The sequence below is a fragment of the Rutidosis leptorrhynchoides genome, chromosome 2, assembly GCF_046630445.1.
Source record: "Rutidosis leptorrhynchoides isolate AG116_Rl617_1_P2 chromosome 2, CSIRO_AGI_Rlap_v1, whole genome shotgun sequence".
In the NCBI taxonomy this organism is placed as follows: Eukaryota; Viridiplantae; Streptophyta; class Magnoliopsida; order Asterales; family Asteraceae; genus Rutidosis; species Rutidosis leptorrhynchoides.
This window is the reverse complement of record NC_092334.1, coordinates 645477719-645498378: the sequence shown is the minus strand read 5'-3', so window position 1 is coordinate 645498378 and position 20660 is coordinate 645477719. Positions and strand designations below refer to the sequence as shown.

At 35.9% G+C, this 20660-nt stretch overlaps 1 protein-coding gene across 1 annotated transcript; it reads right to left on the bottom strand.

The window, feature by feature from the left end:
* Window positions 1–1562: 1562 nt before the first annotated feature.
* Window positions 1563–4564, bottom strand: LOC139893756 (small nuclear ribonucleoprotein SmD3b-like). Its single transcript, XM_071876931.1, has 5 exons — window positions 4362–4564; window positions 2943–2995; window positions 2390–2456; window positions 2240–2296; window positions 1563–1887 (listed from the first exon to the last, which is right to left on the bottom strand). Exons 1-5 carry the CDS (start codon window positions 4518–4520, stop codon window positions 1840–1842), a joined length of 384 nt encoding a protein of 127 aa, XP_071733032.1. The 5' UTR covers window positions 4521–4564; the 3' UTR covers window positions 1563–1839.
* Window positions 4565–20660: the final 16096 nt, after the last annotated feature.

Here is a 20660-nt window from a genome sequence, read left to right as displayed (position 1 = left end):
TAGATAGGATACATGATGTGACATGATTAGAATGTCCATTAGATTAGAATGTTCATTAGATAATGACGTTGAAGATTGTATAATGATAGAAGAGAACAAGCCAGATTATCGTCTTCAGCAACCAGGTCAAATAACGAATCCGAATTGAAAGAAGGTGAATATGATCTCTTTGACGTTGAAGAAAATATATCACACATGCAACAACGCATAGATGAAGATCAATTTGAACAACAACGATATCTAGAATGACAACGACAAGACAAATAAAGTATAACAGGTGATGACAATGTCAAAGTTCGATATACTCAAGTCACTAAGAGCACAGGGTGTCTGTGCCCTTGCACCAAGGTCAATTTCAGTGTCCATTACTGAAATTGACTAAGGTGGAGGTGTCCACAGTGTCCATTTCAGTGTCAATGATTACGAAATCTTCGTTTGAAATTTTCATCCGTATATTTGCAACCCTCGTCAAAATAATCGCCCATCAAACGTTTGTGTATTTCATAATGATTACGACGTATATAACGACGTGAGTTTACATCATATTCATAAGATAATTCATCAAGTAAGTTTAGCGTATAGTTTGTGAATGAGTCGTGGGAAGAACTCGAAGAATACGACATAGTTTGTGATTAATGGTGTTGTATTAAAGTGATAATTTAAATATTGTAGAGAGAAAGTGATGAAAAAAAAAGATATAGTTGTGTGAGTAAAATAAGTGTGGTATTTATATGACAAAAAAAAAAAAAAAAAAAAAAAAAAAAAAAAAAAAAGGAAAACTAGCCGTTAAAACGGCTAGTTTTTGAAAATCAAACTCGAAAAAAGGCTAGTTTATTGAATACCGACGCCGAGATCGACGGTGGTCCGGTGTCGACCGACCGTCGATCCCACCGTCAATTTCGGTTGACGCCGAAAATGGACAGTAGACACCGGATGCTCTAATACATTTTCGGTTGATTGACATGCCGAAGCTCAAAATGTATCAACTTTCCTATAAATTATAATTGTATTGTTTAAATAAAAGTGTTTAATATTTATAATATTTATAGTTGTTTAAGAGTTATAAATTATAATTGTATTATTAAATATTATTTATAGACGTTCAAACGTTAACTTATTTTTATTTTGTTTATGTTATTGTTGTTCAAACTTCAAACGTTATAAAATCGAATCGGTAAAAATATAACCGGTAAAAATCGAATCCGGTAAAAATCCGAAAACACCGTCGAGAATCGAAAAAAACTGATTCCGAAAAAAAGACCCCAAGAACTGGAACTGTAACCAGGTCACAGTCTTTTTTTGGAACCCTTTTTTTTTTATAACCGGCCCAAAAACCGGTTTTTGTGGATCTCTACATGTTACGGGATTATTTTTACTCAAACGTACATCATCTAACCAAATTACCCTTTGACTGTTATGTTTTTTGACGGTCACATAAAGATGTGATAGTGGTGTTTAAACTTGAAACCTCTTGTGACACCATAACAGGCCTACAAAATATAAGATGGTATTATAACAAATATGACATATTAGGGATGTCTAGATGAATATGCATGATACTATTTAGCTGAATTCTATGCCATTATTATCTTTGTAGTTTATAGTTCCTTCAGCCCTTTCTCCAACTATTCATTGGAAGCATATACAAGTAATTTTGTGCTTTCACATCTAATGAACGGCAAGTTCTGAAACATAATTGAGCTTTCAACAACCATACACAAAATACTTAGACTTTAAATCCAATACCAATATCAATATTACATAGCAAAGCGGAAACCTAAATGTTGTTGATTACTCAGGATCTGTCTTTTGGGTTAATGATTATGATTCAAAAACAGATTACCGCCCTCTAACTGGTGGAGCACCGCCACGACCAGCTGCTTGAGCCTGCATAACACCAAACCACCATCAGTAAGCAGCTAAAGAAATTTAAAAAATATAAGTGTTTCCCTTTTTATGATCCGTTACATAATTTCATCTTTATAAAGTTATATTTCAACTGCTAACTATACACATATAGTAAGTTGTGTCCCAATTTCACCATACAAAATGGAAAGCTGTAATGGGTTCAGTTGACCAAACAAGATTGAAGTTTGCAAATGACATTTGTGCCACTTGTTTTGTGAACCAAAATATTTGAACTATAAACTGTATGAACTGAAAGCGATGCTCTCGGGGGTTTCACTTAATACATGTTTCATGTTGTGCGGGAGATAATAGTAATACTGTTATAACTTACCCGAGCTCGCATAGCAACAGCACGACCCCTACCAACACCAAGTGCTGAACCCTTGCCCTGCAATAAAAAAATTTTGAGTTGGAAAAAAAAAAAGGCTACATATCTGGTAACATGAATACACGAAGAGTGCCAGAAACGTAAATTGAGTACCTTAATTCTAGCTTCTAAACGCTTGAACATTGGAGCATTCTTAAGCATGTCTGGTATGATCATGAACCTGCAAGAATTCATTAGGCTCAACTAAAACATGGTAAAAACAAGATGTGATCGTGAATCCATTTATTTGATGCGCAAAGAAACATACATGACCCATAAACACGTAGTATGAATTATAGAGTTGACAGTACATAATCAAATGGAACCTTGGTGTTGTTTGGTACCAATAACCACCTTCAGACTATATACGGAGTAATAATTAGTAGTTTACACGAAGTATAGAGAATGACATTGATTTCCCAAAAATAAACGAGAAAAAATCATTGCTATAGCATGATAATTATATTTAAATCAAAATCCAAATCCAAATCATATTGAAGTCAAAAGCATCTTTATAGGTCCATTATCTAGCATCTTAATAATCAAAATCCCCCCACCCCCACACGCGCGCGCGCACACACACAGAGAGAGAGAGAGAGAGAGAGAGAGAGAGAGAGAGAGAGAGAGAGAGAGAGAGAGAGAGACGATATCAGGAAGCATTACATACCTGACTTTGCTGCCCCGAATAAAGACATGTTCAAGTTGAGCCACCTTTCCATCCTGCAGATATAAACCAACATCAGTCTACAGTATTTTCAGGTAAAAAAAATACTTTTTATACAAATTCCAATTTGACGTCTTCGATTTATTTTAAACAAAAAATTGAGTTATATTCATAAATACATTATACATACTGATTAAACAACAGAAAATACCATTAATCTCTTATAATATTGGTTTACAATTTCATGTTAGGTGTTAAGAATCTTCTTCACTGTCTTCCAAAGGTGTAACATTTAATGTTATGGCAATAAAGCTTATAATTTTTCGTTAAGATTCCAATTTTAAGAGCTATGTTTATGTTTATTCCATACAATCACAAATAAAAATGATATTACTTAGGAGTATCACTTCGGTTACATCTCATGACCTCATCAACAAAAAAAGTAGAAACACATTACTATGAGAATAATAACAGTCATTGATGGTACAAGAAGAGCATGCGTTCTAAACGCAATCATTGATAAAAACAACACAGGTTATATTAGAGATACGATTATTTATTAGACAATAAACATGAACTAAAATTAGATAATAGATTTCAGAAAAGATGATAAAAACAACGCAGGTTATATTAGAGATACGATTAGACCAATATGCATCCTAGGTAAATGAGATAGCAGTTCCACTAGAACATCAAACTCCTTAGCCCCACCATGTTCCTCACTCGACTACCTTCTCACATGTACACTTTTCAAATTGATGATAAAAAATAACCAAACCTAGTTTTCATGCCATCATAGTAAAGACTAAAGACTAGACACTAACGTGACAGTTGACATTTGACAACATTAGAGTTTACAACTTTTTAAACAGTAAAGAGAGTAATTCGAGAAACTATTCATGTTCAGTGATAAGCATTTCCAAGCACAATATGTGTGGATTCTAAAATAAGCCAAAGAACATTCTACTTGCCACAATTTCTCAACAATGAAGGCTCTTTAAAAACCTAATCTAAAAAACGAGCAACGCACTGTTGTGTGGTAAATTACGCATTAATGCACTGTACCAGCCTTTCTAACTAACACATTATTATTAGTTCTATAAATATAACATACAGCAAGAGTTTCAATACAATTTCGCAATCTCATAGAACAAGATAAAATCTTTAAAATTCGAGCACATTCTCATACAAATTGTTAAAGATTAGGGTTTAGAGTTATTAAACATGACAGAATCATTTATTGTTAGATGACCATTGATAAATCAGTAAACTTTGCCCTAGCAATTAAGTGCTCTAAAACTTAGGGTTTAATAATAAATCAATAACAGACAAACGATAGAGAGGCGAAATATAAGGTATGATAAACAGAATATACTGAATTAGAATATAAAAATAAAAAATAAAAAATTAGGGTAAAGTAACCTTAGCAGTGAAGGTGATGTTTTCCAGCTGGCAATTCCAGTTATCTTCACATTCAATCATACTACCTCTGTAAACTTCGCCGCTTTTGAGTTCGACGGTGACTATATGTCCGGCGGCCTCGTGTAGCAGCTTCACCGGAATACCTAAACTCCGACTCATGATTTTATAGGAAAACTGTGGTGTGGTGTGGTGTGATCGGCGGCGAGGGTAAAAGGGTTTATGAGGTCTTACAAGTATAATTTATGTCTTTACTATTCGCGATTTGGGGACTTTAAACGAGTTTAGGGCATACGCGATGTAGAGGAGCCACGCATCAATTTTAAAATGTTCAATTTTATTTTTACATAGATCGGTTAAAAAATTACAACATCTACAACAAAACCCAATATCAAATAAACGTTGTATAGAGGAGGTAAGATGTAGACAATTCTTTCCCTATCCGAGAATAAAGACAAGTCATTTCTCGACCCAGAGTAAAAACACCTTCAAAAGTAGAGAAAGTCATCCCTCTCTATATATAGAGATTGCTTACGAGTGGACCTCCGGCCAATAAGTAGGAAAAAGTTTTTAAAAATAAAATAAAAAATAAAATTGAGACACCATGAAGATAAAATCAACTTTTCATGGGTTTTAAATCCTGCCTGAAATTTAATTTATGCTATAAGAGTCAGTCAAGTCGCCAATAAATCGACGTTTGATGTCGACTCAATAACTAGAGCCTTAGATCGGTTATACATTCAATTTTTTAATTTTTTAAGATCGGTTAAAAAATTGAATGTATATATTTTGATGAGGCAACCATCTACTACTTCAGTAAGTAAATAAACTTTTTTATATTTTTTTAAGGTAGTTATTTGGAATTATTCACGGAAAAATGACCCACTTGACTGATCATTTTCCACGTACATACGTGATATTGAGCGGAAACTCAATCCGCATTACAGAGACCCGATCTTTAAACCATCTCAAAGGACATGTGAAGCAGGCCGAAATTCTGAAATACAGGTTAGTAGAATCTCCCGGAGTCACTTCATAAATCGGGTAAATACAGTGAAATGTTTTAAGAGAGGAGACTCGAACTTAAAATCTCTCACGATTAGATATCGAAAGTTTAATCACTTATATCACCGCCACATCTCTATCCCAAATTCATATGGTTCAAGTATAGGTTTGTATTTATTTTCTAAATTTATTCGATTTGAATTATAGTTAGTTATATAAACGGTGATGGAATATGATTCAATTTGAATATTGAATTTAATCCGTTTATATATGGAATCTGTTTTTAATTAATTTTAGGCTGATGGTAAATGCCTCTGGAGTGATATTATACTCGACGCAAATGCAACTTCAAAAGATCCTGACAATGGTTCCTTTTTGTTTGATTTTTGAGCGTCTGGATATTCGACATCTGATCGTGATAGTTGTAAGTTAGTGTTAATTGTCAGTATTATAATGTTTAACGATGCACAAATTGTTATACTTTTATTTAGGTTTTAAGTAGTTGCTTCGGAGTTGGGAAAAATGACTGTATGTATGCTTCATTGGATGCATTCAGGTTTCTTCATCATATTTATTTCAAAGTTGAAAAACAAGATGGAATTATAGTTACCAATGAGTTTTATTAGCTTTAGTATAATTATCATATATCTAGAGCATAAAAAACAAGCTCGATGCATTAACTATAGCAAACAAGCAAATGCTTTTACAAATGTCGGCTCCTTTAGTGAACTAAAAATCATTTCAAGGATCAGAATAATGATGGTGCAGTTCACATTTCAAGAGGAATGTACTACCTGCACCAATTTATACAATGATGATGGTGCCGTTAACGCAGCGACAGGGTTGACGCTTATACTCCCATTTGTGATTGGTCCACGATTTTTGACCAAACTGCTATACTCACTCCCATTTGAATATACGTTTTCTGTAATCTATATTTTTACCTATTTAAACCTCTTAACACACTTCATTTTTACACACTAAAACATGCATTTTCTCTCTTTTTTTATACGTTATAATTATAATCTTATTTTTTTTATAACTATGGGATCATATTTACGTAATTCTGATTCCGATTCGAAGGATGAGCATGTTACTCAACTTATTCAACAATTAGAAGAAGAGTCTGAGCCCAAGTCGCGTGTTCCAAAAGTTCGAGGTTATATTCAGAGAGAACGTGAGGTCGTCGCGCAATGGTAATGTGATGATTATTTTGGTGAGACGTTAAAGTATACTCCCGCAAAATTTAAAAGACGTTTTCGTGTGTGGTGTTAATTATTCCTTCAATTTGCGCACAATATAATTAATTTTTTTAGTAATGAAATTCTCGAGCATTTTAGTTATTTACATAATGTATTGATGTTATCAGTAAACCGACTTATACTACTTTACAAAAGTGTACTTTGGTTGTACGCCAAATTGCGTATGGAACCATCGCCGATATGTTTGATGAATATTTACAAATGAGTGAGGCATTATCAATACTATCTCTAGACCAGTTTTGTAAATGTATCATCACTTTATACAAAAGTCAGTAAACGTTAACTCTCAACGCACATGATGTTGCACGATTATATAGTGCACCCGGAAATAAACATGGTTTCAAGGGTATGCTCAGGAGTATCGATTGTATGCATTAGGAGTGGGGAAATTGTCTCGTGGATTTGAAAGGACAATACACATGGGGTGATATCAAGAAACCGACCATAATGGTTGAAGTAATGACTTCATATGACTTGTGAATTTGACATGTTTTTTTGGGGACGACGGGTTCTAACAATGAAATAAATGTATTGAATCAATCTCCTATGTTTGATAACTTAAGAGAGGAACGGCTGCATCCGCACCATTTGAGGTAAATGGCCATCAGTATACCTGTAACGACCCTGGATTGTCCAACGTTTAATTATTAATAATTTATTATTAATGCTTGTGTTTTAATAAACGTGTTCTTATACGTGTTACTTGTTACCGTATTTAACTTTTCATGGCCCGATTTGTCTTTGTGACACACGTACTTTACACGAATAATATTTTCAAATATTATTTACATTCATGATTAATTAATATTGATCATTTTTAATTAACTAATGTTACTAGTTAATTACTTGAGCTTTGTTTAATTATTTGTTACATACTTACATACTTGGGCTTTATTAATGTACATGGACTTGAAAGCTCACCCTACTTCTCTTAATGGATTAATTAAGAGCTCACTTTATGCTAGTAACATCTTAATGATAAACAAGATTAATTAGTGACATGAGGAATCTAGTTACATGCATACTTACACCATTTTCCCATACCACTTTGCTTTAATACCATTTCAAGCTAACACCATCTCCCCATGTTAGAAAGTTGAAGTTTGACCTTGCCCCATTTGGCCCTTTGGCCGTTGGCTTTTGTGGAGAGGGGAGAGGGTTCCATTTTCAAATTTTGATTACGTATTTACAAGTATTACTTCCTCATTTCTTCACACACACATACTTACACTTTCTCTCAACTTTTTCATTCATTCTTCTCTCAAAACTTTATAAGTATTAAGCTTTATGTTCTTCCTTTTTTTCTTCCTAAAAACTGAATCCCATATCATCATCATTTTATTTGATTTGTTACTTGTTTATGTTAAAGATCAAGTTTTCTAACTTGTATCTTCATGTAATCTTGGTTACTTTCATCTTTGTTTGATGAAGAACCAAGAACAAGGATCTAAGTTCTATAACTTATGGTTCTACACTTAAAATGTCAAAAGATTTAAAGTTCATGAGTTTCAAAATCATACTTGTGTTCATGTTAGTAAACTTGAGGTTTACTTTCTTAAAGATCAAAGCCTTGTCTTGAATCTTTCTAAGTATGAACAACCATGAACTTATCACTTGTAGATTTAATTTATTTCTTCCTTTTGTACAAGTTTTGAATTCGTGATTTGTTGTTGGTTGGTCAAGTGTTACTAGTTAATCTTGATCTCATTTTACTTGAACTAAAGTTAACTTTGTAAGTTCAAGAACATGGAGGTTTAACTTTCTAGTTAAAACTTCATATACTTATGATGGATCTAAGTTTCTATAGCTTATGGTCTTCTAATTTTGTTGTAAACAAGAGCTTGTAAGCTTACATACACATTACAAGATTAAAACCAAAGTTTCATGACTTATGGTTTCATTAAAGTTAAGATCCAAGTTATATAACTTGGGATCTAACTTAAGAACACTAGATCTAGACTTTCTAGTCTATGATCTTTAAGATCTAGCTAAGATCTAAGTTCTACAACTTAAGATCTTGATTATTTAGTTTACTTTCAAGTTTGTAGTTTAATATTACTAGTAGAACTCATGTATGTGTCGGATCTAAGATCTTGATGTAACTTTGATTCATCAAACTACATACAACTCTTAAGTGAGTTGTGCTACATATCTTAGACTTACACTAGTGTTATGATGGTTAAACCTTGGTTAAGATGATGCAAACCCATCAACGAGTTGTACACTTGAAGCTATACGCATCAAGGATGAGAACCGTGATGAGCATCAAGCACCAAGAACCTACCGGAACACATTTACCTACTGTTTATGGAACTGATCAGACTACCTGGGCTACTGTAAAGTTTATTTTCAGTTAGTTCGGTTCGAGTAGATGGTTTTCCGTTTAGACCTCATCTTAATCCGAGTTACGGTTTAGGATCTATGGCCTCCCGAAAGTCACTACACCCTATTAACGTTGTGCTGAAATTTCTGACCTACTCGCACTTAAACCGTCACCACGGTCAAACAAATATGAGTTTGGTTCTGGAAATTGGCCAGTCTCTAGGGGACTCATATACGGAGACATGTCCACTGGTCTCACCTCATTTCAGTTTGTATAGAGGTCGTATCGACTGAACGAAGTCAGCCTTTATTTCAAACCCTAGTCTTGACTTAAAACTTACTTTACACTTTTTTTTAATGATGAATGATGATGATACTTAAGACCTAATTTACATACATTTAAACCTTTGGGAATGATTTACTGACTTAGTAACTTTTGACTTAGGTTGAGGACCTTCCGGACCAAACTACTTGCTTACTATTCCCGCGTATCGACTTTTACTACTTTTCACTGTGAGTTATAGCATCCCTTTTTACTTTAACTATTTTGGGAACTGAGAATACATGCGCATTTTACGTTTTACATACTAGGCACAAGTACTTAAACTTTATGTGTGGGTTATACAACGGCATAAACTTTCCCCTTAGCTCGGCAACGTTTAGTCATTGGTCTTTGAACTGTTGAACGCGAATCTTAGATATGGATCCATAGGGTTTGACATCCCCACTTAGGATAGTAGCGCTAGCATTTAACGGGTGTTTAATACTTCGTAAACTTACGCACTCTCCAAGTGTACTTTTAGGGGGTGTTATTTACGTTAAGTTAGTTACCAAGTGCCCACGGTTATACATATACTTTTCATACTGTTTTGAAACACTGAAATCTCGTGGCCTACCTTACATTACTATTATACTTAAACTATAGCTCACCAACATTCGTGTTGACGTTTTTAAGCATGTTTTTCTCAGGTGCTTAAGGTTTGATTGCTTCCGCTGTAGTTGCCATGCTTTGTAGACTCCCGCTGCGCTTATTAGAGATGTCTTCGCATGAAAGTTTTAATTTGCATTCAAACTTTATTACTTTTGAACAATGAATTTGTAAGGACCTATGGGTCACGTACTATTATTAATGCCTTCTATTCGTAGAAGCACACTTTCGTTTGTTAAACATTTGACGTTGGTTAAGACATCACCTATATTCATGAATGCAAACTTATTTTGAAACAGCATATAGTATTTGACCTTGTAATGATCCTGTTGTTGATGATTCGTACACGATGGTTTTGTACGGGGCATCTCATTTGGTATCAGAGCATTGGTTGTAGGGAATTAGGTTGCATTAGTGAGTCTACACCGGACTAAGTAGGATTCACTAATAGGACTAATCTACAACTTGCTAGTTTACTTGTTTCTGTGGAACTTGCTGCATGCTGCTGCTTACTTTTACTGCTATATGCCGTATACTGTTACTTGCTTTCACTTCTGCATGCTATTACCTGCTTTCGATTGCATGATACTTGTCATTATTGCCATGCTACTTACTGCTATAGATGATCTAGACTGTCGTAGTTACTTTGCCTAATACGTGCTTGCTTTATGACTTACTGACATGGAAAAAGTTATTTTTCCTTGTTCAGATGTCGGATGTCCCACCCGTTATCATTTTGGAGAGCGACTCAGACTCATCTGCCACCTCGCCTGCCATTGTTGCCGATTTACAGATCCCGTCCTCCTTACCCTCCAGCGACTCCGGCGCTTCGTCCTCTGGAGCCAGTAGCCATGCACCCGACCCAGTGATCATCTCAGACGAACACAAGGATCCACCAGAGATTCCAGCTCCACTCATCCCAAGACCCTTGGAGCCACAGCACCATTCCAGTGGTGCTGTGATTCCTGGGGGATATGGGGACGTTCCTTTCTGGAATGAGCATAACCATTGGACCAGACGCCTTCCTGATGGATGTGTTGTGCCGATTCCACCCGGCCGATACCGACTGATGACTACAGGCCGAGCACATCCACCTTCCGATGATTCCGACGACTCATCATCTGACGACTCATCATCCGACGACTCTAGCGACAATGATTCCGACGAGGACCCTGAGGCACCCGTGCAGCCACCCTCCACCCCGCCGAAGAAGCGGTATCGTTTCGACGGTACTGTTATTCCTGGGGTTAACGGAGGTAGGTCGTTCGTTAACGCACGTGGACTGAAGGTTAGAGTTACCGCCCGTTAGCGGCTTGTGCCGTATTCTGCTGATCCATTCATACGTAAGGCTCCCCGATATACAGCATCTACTTCTGGTGCCGGACCGTCTGCACCACCCGCACCACCAGCACCACCTGCACCATCAGCACCGCCTGTCCCACAATCTCCCTCTGTCGAGGAACTGACGAGGGAAGTGGAGATCCTCCTTGCTCGGGTCTCTGAGCTCAAGGACCAGATGTCCCACGTAATGGACATCCTACACCCACCATCACCATAGGACATTTGTATTAGATTTCATTATGTAATCTCATTTGTAGTTTCATGTATTACTTATGTATTGTACGAACCTATGCGGATGTATGCAACTTATTATTAATGAATGGAACTTCGTGTTGTTTAATTCTTGCACGGTGTTCTATTTACGTTACTGTATGATGATTTTGTGGTATCTGAATCTATTTGCGTTACTTAATTAACATGTGATGTGTTGATTCCACGTTGGTAACCATATACTGTATTATTATTATTATTATTATTATTATTATTATTATTTGAATACTAGATTTTGACTTGAGTCAAAAATTTTGTTTAGAACATCAATGGCCAACGAAAGATCAACGCCCACAGCAGCACAGATCGAAGAAATGATCACTGAACGAGTAGCCGCAGCTTTAGCGGAAATGAACCCCCAAGCTCCATCAGTTAACCAACCCATTTGTAATGGGTGTACTTATAAGGAATTCCAAAGCTGCAAGCCCCACAACTTTAGTGGTACTGAGGGGCCAGTTGGTCTCATTAGGTGGTTTGAGAAATTAGAATCTGTGTTCCGTGTAAGCAACTGCTCAGAGACGAACAAAACAAAGTATGCCTCATGTACGCTGTCGGACGGCGCACTAACCTGGTGGAACACACTTACTCAAGCCAAGGGTATTGACGAGGCTTATGACACTCCGTGGGAAGAATTTAAAGGGGCCATGATTGAGGAGTATTGCCCTCAGACAGAGATACAGAAAATGGAGGCCGAGTTTTGGCAGTTGAAGGTTGTGGAAACGATCTTGATGGTTACAACCGTTGGTATCTGGAATTAGCTCCGATGTGTCCCACTATGGTTACACCGGAGTTTAAGCGAATGGAAAGGTACTTGTGGGGACTTCCTAAGACCATTAAGGAAAATGTCACCTCTTCAAAGACAGCTGATGTCCCGGAAGCAATGCGCATGGCGCACACCTTAATGAACCAAATTATCAGCGATGAACCGGAAAAGGCAAAATCCGAATCGGGTAGTAGTGAGAAGCGTAAGTGGGACAACAACAAGGGGAGAGCCTATGATCAAACCCCCTTAAGAGTCACAACGATGGGAGGAACCCTAATCCGAACACTAGCTCGAACTCTAACTACAAGGGTAGTCTGCCGCAGTGCAAGAGATGCTACAAGCATCACACTGGGTACTGCAATGTGGTCTGCGAAAAATGTAAAAGAACTGGGCATATTGGCAAAGACTGCAAGATCACCACCCTGAATGTGAAGACAAACCCTAATGGACCGAGAAAGTGCTATGAATGCGGACAGACGGGCCACTTCAGAAATGAGTGTCCCAACAAGCGAAAGGACGGCAGACCACCGCGTGGAAGAGCATTCAATGTAAACGCAAGGGATGCCCGTGAGAACCCCGACTTGGTTACAGGTATATTCACTATCAACAATCTATTAGCTTCTGTCCTATTTGATACTGGTGCCGATAGAAGTTATGTATGTAGACACTTTTGCTCTAAGATAAATTGGTCGTTAGTTCCTTTAAAGGAGAGTATGCTTGTAGAGGTAGCCAATGGAAAACTTGAGAAAGTTGACCAAATTAGGCGAGGAGCTATTATAAACATAGCTGGTGTAGATTTCGAGATTGACTTGATACCCATTAAGTTGGGAAGCTTTGATGTTATTGTCGGTATGGACTGGTTAACCAAGATAAAGTCTGACATTATCTGTGGAGATAAAGCTCTTCGTATACCACACGGTGATGGTGAGCCACTGATTATTTACGGAGAGAGATGTAGCTCGAAACTGAATCTCATTAGTTGCATGAAAGCGCAAAAGATCATGAAGAAAGGACGTCTTGCTGTTTTAGCACATGTGAAAATGGTAGAAACCGAAGTGAAGAGCGTGGGTGATGTACGAATTGTGAATGAGTTTCTCGATGTTTTTCCAGAGGAATTTCCTGGATTACCGCAATCAAGAGCAGTGGAGTTTCAAATCGATTTAGTGCCAAGAGCTGCACCTGTAGCTCGCGCTCCTTATCGACTCGCACCTTCCGAAATGCAAGAGTTACAGAGTCAATTACAAGAACTGCTAGACCGTGGATTTATCCAACCAAGTTTCTCGCCTTGGGGCGCACATGTTTTATTTGCGAAGAAGAAGGACGGATCATTCCGCATGTGTATCGACTACCGTGAACTCAACAAATTGACGATCAAGAATCGGTATCCTCTTCCCCGAATTGACGATCTTTTTGATTAACTACAAAGATCGAGCGTTTACTCTAAGATCGATTTGCGATCCGGTTTGAAATGTCCCGTTCATATTGATTATAAATGTTCCATATTAATTGATTTCATCGCTAGGTTTTGACCTCTATATGAGACGTTTTTCAAAGACTGCATTCATTTTTAAAACAACCATAACCTTTATTTTATCGATAAAGGTTTAAAAAGCATTACGTAGATTATCAAATAATGATAATCTAAAATATACCGTTTACACACGACCATTAAATAATGGTTTACAATAAGAATATATTACATCAAAAATAAGTTTCTTGAATGCAGTTTTTACATAATATCATACAAGCATGGACTCCAAATCTTGTCCTTATTTTAGTATACAACAGCGGAAGCTCTTAATAATCACCTGAGAATAAACATGCTTAAAACGTCAACAAAAATGTTGGTGAGTTATAGGTTTAACCTATATATTATCAAATCATAATAATAGACCACAAGATTTCATATTTCAATACATCCCATACATAGAGATAAAAATCATTCATACGGTGAACACCTGGTAACCGACATTAACAAGATGCATATAGAATATCCCCATCATTCCGGGACACCCATCGGACATGATAAAATCGAAGCACTAAAGCATTCCAAATTCCAGAATGGGGCTTGTTGGGCCCGATAGATCTATCTTTAGGATTTGCGTCAATTTGGGGGTTTGTTCCCAAATTCTTAGGCTACCAAGCTAAAAAGGAGCATATTCGGCTTCGATCATTCACCCATATTGTGATGACCCGGAAATTTCTGACCAAATTTAAACTTTATCTTTAAATGATTTAATGTTTTCGACACGATAACAAAGTCTGTTAGATTGAGTCTCAAAATTTTAGAACCGTTTCATATATACAATTACTTTTGACTACTCTCGACGATTCATGAACAATTATATGTATGTATATATATATATGTGTACAAGTAAAAATGACTTTCCTACAGTAAAACATTATTTGCTACAGTAAAAATGACTTCGCTACAGTAAAACACTATTTGCTACAGTGAAACCGTACTTTGCTACAGTGAAACGACTTTGCTACATTGATTTGCTACAGTAAACACTATTTGCTACAGTACACTATTTGCTACAGTAACACTATTTGCTACAGTACGCGCTATTTGCTACAGTAAACACTATTTGATGTCGATGGACTAGCAAACAAAAATGGAAAAGGCGGCCATGCGATCGCATGGCAAAAACACTGAAAACTCATGCGATCGCATGGGGTACTGTAGCAGGCCACATACTATAAATAGCTCGATCTTGTTCCATCTTTCCTCATTCATTCTTACTCGTATAATTTAAATTATTATTATTATTATTATTATTATTATTATTATTATTATTATTATTATTATTATTATTATTATTATTATTAAGATTAATATTATTATTAATCCTATTATTATTAGTAGTAGTACATAAAATACTACGACGAGGTTATGAGTGTGTCACTTTCAAAATGGTTTTCAAGCGGGATAGAGCTAAGGAAATTATGGGTTATTGCCAAGGAGGTTATGGGTAATGTTCGGGGGATATTTGTGAATCAAACCTAGTGTTTATCATCTCCGTTGTGTCTACGTACTTTTCTACAATATTGAATCTCAATATTGATACGTAAGCACACATATTTTATCTTTTATATATTAATTGTGTATCTATGTCGAGTGCTCGAGTATATATATTTATATATGCTTGTATGCTAAATTTTGTCGTTAAACAGTTTATAATGAATCACGAATTAAATACATATATTACTGGTAAAAGGTATATGATATACATGTTTTTGGAAAGCTGGCGAAAAATCAATAACTTTTCATTTAGATATCGAATAGTTTCGATGAACGGATTAAAAGATATGATCAACTGAATTATGATTGACGTTAATTGAAATTGCTTTTGAATCTGCAATTAAGATTTAAACAACTTGTTTACGAGATTGATAAAGTAAACTTTTAAATATTACCAACCGAGTAAATGAATTCTTATATAAGGTACGTCTCGTTTGTTGAACTATTGTCAAAATTGACTTTTTGAAACAACATTGGATAACTTTTGTATGTCGATATCGAGCATTAGGATTGTGATATACTATGACCTGACCTAGCTTGATAGACATTTATTGACCAACATATGTTCTCTAGGTTGAGATCTACGATTATTTGGTAATCCGAGTTTCGATCACATTTTGGTGAACGACTTTATATGCTGCTAAGGTGAGTTTCATTTGCTCCCTTTTTAATTGCTTTTGCAATCTATATTTTTGGGCTGAGAATACATGAACTTTATTTCAAACGCAATGGATACAAGTACATACTAACTTCTACACTGAGTTTGAACCGAAAATCCCTTAGCTTTGGTAACTAGTAACTGCCGATTATAAGACTGGTGGGCGCGAGTAGTAGTATATGGATTCATAGGGCTTGATATCCCTGTCCGAGCTAGAGCACTAGCCTTTTAACGGACGTATGCTATTTGAGAAGCGTACACGTTGGTTTGCGTGTATTATTAAGATGATTATACAAAGGGTACAAATTATATATACGTTAAGTTTAGTTATCAGGGTGCTCAATCTTGTAGAATATTTTGATAAACGTTTAAGATGAAACAACTGAAATCTTGTGATCCACCTTTATGTACAGATTATGCAAAACATTAAAACTATGAACTCACCAACCTTTGTGTTGACACTTGTTAGCATGTTAATTCTCAGATTCCCTAGAAGTCTTTCGCTGTTTGCTTATATGTTAGACAAGCTATGTGCATGGAGTCTTACATGACATATTTTTCAAGGAAACATTGCATTCACCGAATCATCACCATGTATCTTATTTTGACTGCATTGTCAACGGAAGTACTATTGTAAACTATTATTTAAATCAAAGTTTAACATATTTTTTAATTAGCTAACCCAAAACAGCCCGCGGTGTTACTACGACGGCGTAAATCCAGTTTTACGGTGTGTTTCGTGTTTTCAGGTTTTAAATCATTAAGTTAGCATATCATATAGATATAGAATGATTACTAAGTCATGAATAAGTCATGAATAAGTCATGAATGATTACTAATATTTTTGTAATTTTATGAGATATTTCATGCTAGTTGCCAAATGATAGTTCCCACATGTGTTAGGTGACTCACAAGGGCTGCTAAGAGCTGATCATTGGAGTTTATATACCAATAGTAAATACATTTAGAAGTTGGGTATTGTACGAGTACGAATACGAGTGCATACGAGTAGAATTGTTGATGAAAATGAATGAGGATGTAATTGTAAGCATTTTTGTTAAGTAGAAGTACTTTGATAAGTGTTTTGAAGTCTTTCAAAAGTGTATGAATACATATTAAAACACTACATGTATATACATTTTAACTGAGTCGATAAGTCATCGTTAGTCGTTACATGTAAGTGTTGTTTTGAAACCTTTAGGTTAACTATCTTGTTAAATGTTGTTAACCCATTGTTTATTATATACAAAGAGATGTTAAATTATTACATTATCATGATATTATGATGTATTAATATATCTTAATATGATATATATACAATTAAATGTCGTTACAACGATAATCATTACATATATGCCTCGTTTTGAAATCCTTAAGTTAGTAGTCTTATTTTTACATATGTAGTTCATTGTTAATATACTTAATGATATGTTTACTTATCATAATACCATGTTAACTATATATATATATATATCCATATATATGACATCATATAGTTTTTACAAGTTTTAACGTTCGTGAATCACCGGTCAACTTGGGTGGTCAATTGTCTACATGAAACTCATTTCAAATAATCAAGTCTTAATAAGTTTGATTGCTTAACATGTTGGAAACATTTAATCATATAAATATCAATTTCGTTTAATATATATAAACATGGAAAAGTTCAGGTTACTACAGTACCTACCTGTTAAATAAATTTCGTCCCGAAATTTTAAGCAGTTGGAGGTGTTGACGTATCTTCTGGAAATAAGTGCAGGTATTTCTTATTCATCTGATCTTCTCATTCCCGGGTGAACTCAGGTCCTCTACGAGCATTCCATCGAACTTTAACAATTGGTATCTTGTTTTGCTTAAGTCTTTTAACCTCACGATCCATTATTTCGATGGGTTCTTCGATGAATTGAAGTTTTTCGTTGATTTGGATTTCATCTAACGGAATAGTGAGATCTTCTTTAGCAAAACATTTCTTCAAATTTGAGACGTGGAAAGTGTTATGTACAGCCGCGAGTTGTTGTGGTAATTCAAGTCGGTAAGCAACTGGTCCGACACGATCAATAATCTTGAATGGTCCAATATACCTTGAATTTAATTTCCCTCTTTTACCAAATCGAACAACGCCTTTCCAAGGTGCAACTTTAAGCATGACCATCTCTCTAATTTCAAATTCTATATCTTTTCTTTTAATGTCAGCATAGCTTTTTTGTCGACTTTGAGCGGTTTTCAACCGTTGTTGAATTTGGATGATCTTCTCGGTAGTTTCTTGTATTATCTCCGGACTCGTAATCTGTCTATCCCCCACTTCACTCCAACAAATCGGAGACCTACACTTTCTACCATAAAGTGCTTCAAACGGTGCCATCTCAATGCTTGAATGGTAGCTGTTGTTGTAGGAAAATTCTGCTAACGGTAGATGTCGATCCCAACTGTTTCCGAAATCAATAACACATGCTCGTAGCATGTCTTCAAGCATTTGTATCATCCTTTCGCTCTGCCCATTAGTTTATGGATGATAGGCAGTACTCATGTCTAGACGAGTTCCTAATGCTTGCTGTAATGTCTGTCAGAATCTTGAAATAAATCTTCCATTCCTATCAGAGATAATAGAGATTGGTATTCCATGTCTGGAGACGACTTCCTTTAAATACAGTCATGCTAACTTCTCCATTTTGTCATCTTCTCTTATTGGCAGGAAGTGTGCTGATTTGGTGAGACGATCAACTATTACCCAAATAGTATCAAAACCACTTGCAGTCCTTGGCAATTTAGTGATGAAATCCATGGTAATGTTTTCCCATTTCCATTCCGGGATTTCGGGTTGTTGAAGTAGACCTGATGGTTTCTGATGCTCAGCTTTGACCTTAGAACACGTCAAACATTCTCCTACATATTTAGCAACATCAGCTTTCATACCCGGCCACCAAAAATGTTTCTTGAGATCTTTGTACATCTTCCCCGTTCCAGGATGTATTGAGTATCTGGTTTTATGAGCTTCTCTAAGTACCATTTCTCTCATATCTCCAAATTTTGGTACCCAAATTCTTTCAGCCCTATACCGGGTTCCGTCTTCCCGAATATTAAGATGCTTCTCCGATCCTTTGGGTATTTCTTCCCTTAAGTTTCCCTCTTTTAAAACTCCTTGTTGCGCCTCCTTTATTTGAGTAGTAAGGTTAGTGTAAAACATTATATTCATAGCTTTTACTCGAATAGGTTCTCTGTCCTTTCTGCTCAAGGCGTCGGCTACCACATTTGCCTTTCCCGGGTGGTAACGAATCTCAAAGTCGTAATCATTCAGCAATTCAATCCACCTGTACTGCCTCATGTTCAGTTGTTTCTGATTAAATATGTGTTGAAGACTTTTGTGGTCGGTATATATAATACTTTTGACCCCATATAAGTAGTGCCTCCAAGTCTTTAATGCAAAAACAACCGCGCCTAATTCCAAATCATGCGTCGAATAATTCTGCTCGTGAATCTTCAATTGTCTAGACGCATAAGCAATTACCTTCGTTCATTGCATTAATACACAACCGAGACCTTTCTTTGAGGCGTCACAATATATCACAAAATCATCATTCCCTTCAGGTAATGACAATATAGGTGTCGTAGTTAACTTTTTCTTCAACAATTTAAACGCTTTTTCTTGTTCATCCTTCCATTCAAATTTCTTCCCTTTATGCATTAATGCAGTCAAGGGTTTTGCTATTTTGGAAAAATCTTGGATGAACCTTCTGTAGTAACCAGCTAGTCTGTGACGATCGTTCCAAATCCGTATGGACAATACGTCATTCATTGATTTCATTGCGAGGTATTTGACCTCTATATGATACGTTTTGTAAACATTGCATTCTTTTGAAAAGGCACACCATAAATGAATATTTAAATCAAAGGTTTTCGACATTTGATGATTTCTACATATAGACAATCACCGTAAATAATAGTTTACAATAGTACTTCCGTTGACAATGCAGTCAAAATAAGATACATGGTGATAATTTGGTGAATGCAACGTTTCCTTGAAAAGTATGTCATGTAAGACTCCATGCACATAGCTTGTCTAACATATAAGCAACAACGGAAGACTTCTAGGAAACCTGAGAATAAACATGCTAACAAGTGTCAACACAAAGGTTGGTGAGTTCATAGTTTTAATGTTTCGCATAATCTGTGTATAAAGGTGGATCACAAGATTTCAGTTGTTTCATCCAGAAACGTTTATCAAAATATTCTACAAGATTGAGCACCCTGGTAACTAAACTTAACGTATATATAATTTGTACCCTTTGTATAATCATCTTAATAATACACGCAAACCAACGTGTACGCTTCTCAAATAGCATACGTCCGTTAAAAGGATAGTGCTCTAGCTCGGACGGGGATATCAAGCCCTATGGATCCATATACTACTACTCGCGCCCACCAGTTCTTATAACTGGCAGTTAACAGTTACCAAAGCTAAGGAATTTTCGGTTCAAACTCAGTGTAGAATTTAGTATGTACTTGTATCCATTGCGTTTAAAATAAAGTGCATGTATTCTCAGCCCAAAAATATATATTGCAAAAGCAATTAAAAAGGGATCAATGAAACTCACCTTAGCAGCACATAAAGTTGTTCACCAAAACGTGACCAAAACTCAGAATATCAAATAACCGTAGATCTCAACCTAGAGAACATATGTTGGTCAATAAATGTCTATCAAGCTAGGTCAGGTCATAGTGTATAACAAT

What these genes read in the sequence shown, in the direction of transcription:
- LOC139893756 (XM_071876931.1), bottom strand. Translation starts at nt 4,520, where the DNA reads ATGAGTCGGAGTTTAGGTATTCCGGTGAAGCTGCTACACGAGGCCGCC. An exon ending in ACATCACCTTCACTGCTAAG is followed by an intron (nt 2,996 to 4,361) that starts GTTACTTTACCC and finishes TTATATCTGCAG; the next exon opens with GATGGAAAGGTGGCTCAACT. An exon ending in CTGTTGCTATGCGAGCTCGG is followed by an intron (nt 1,888 to 2,239) that starts GTAAGTTATAAC and finishes GGTGTTATGCAG; the next exon opens with GCTCAAGCAGCTGGTCGTGG.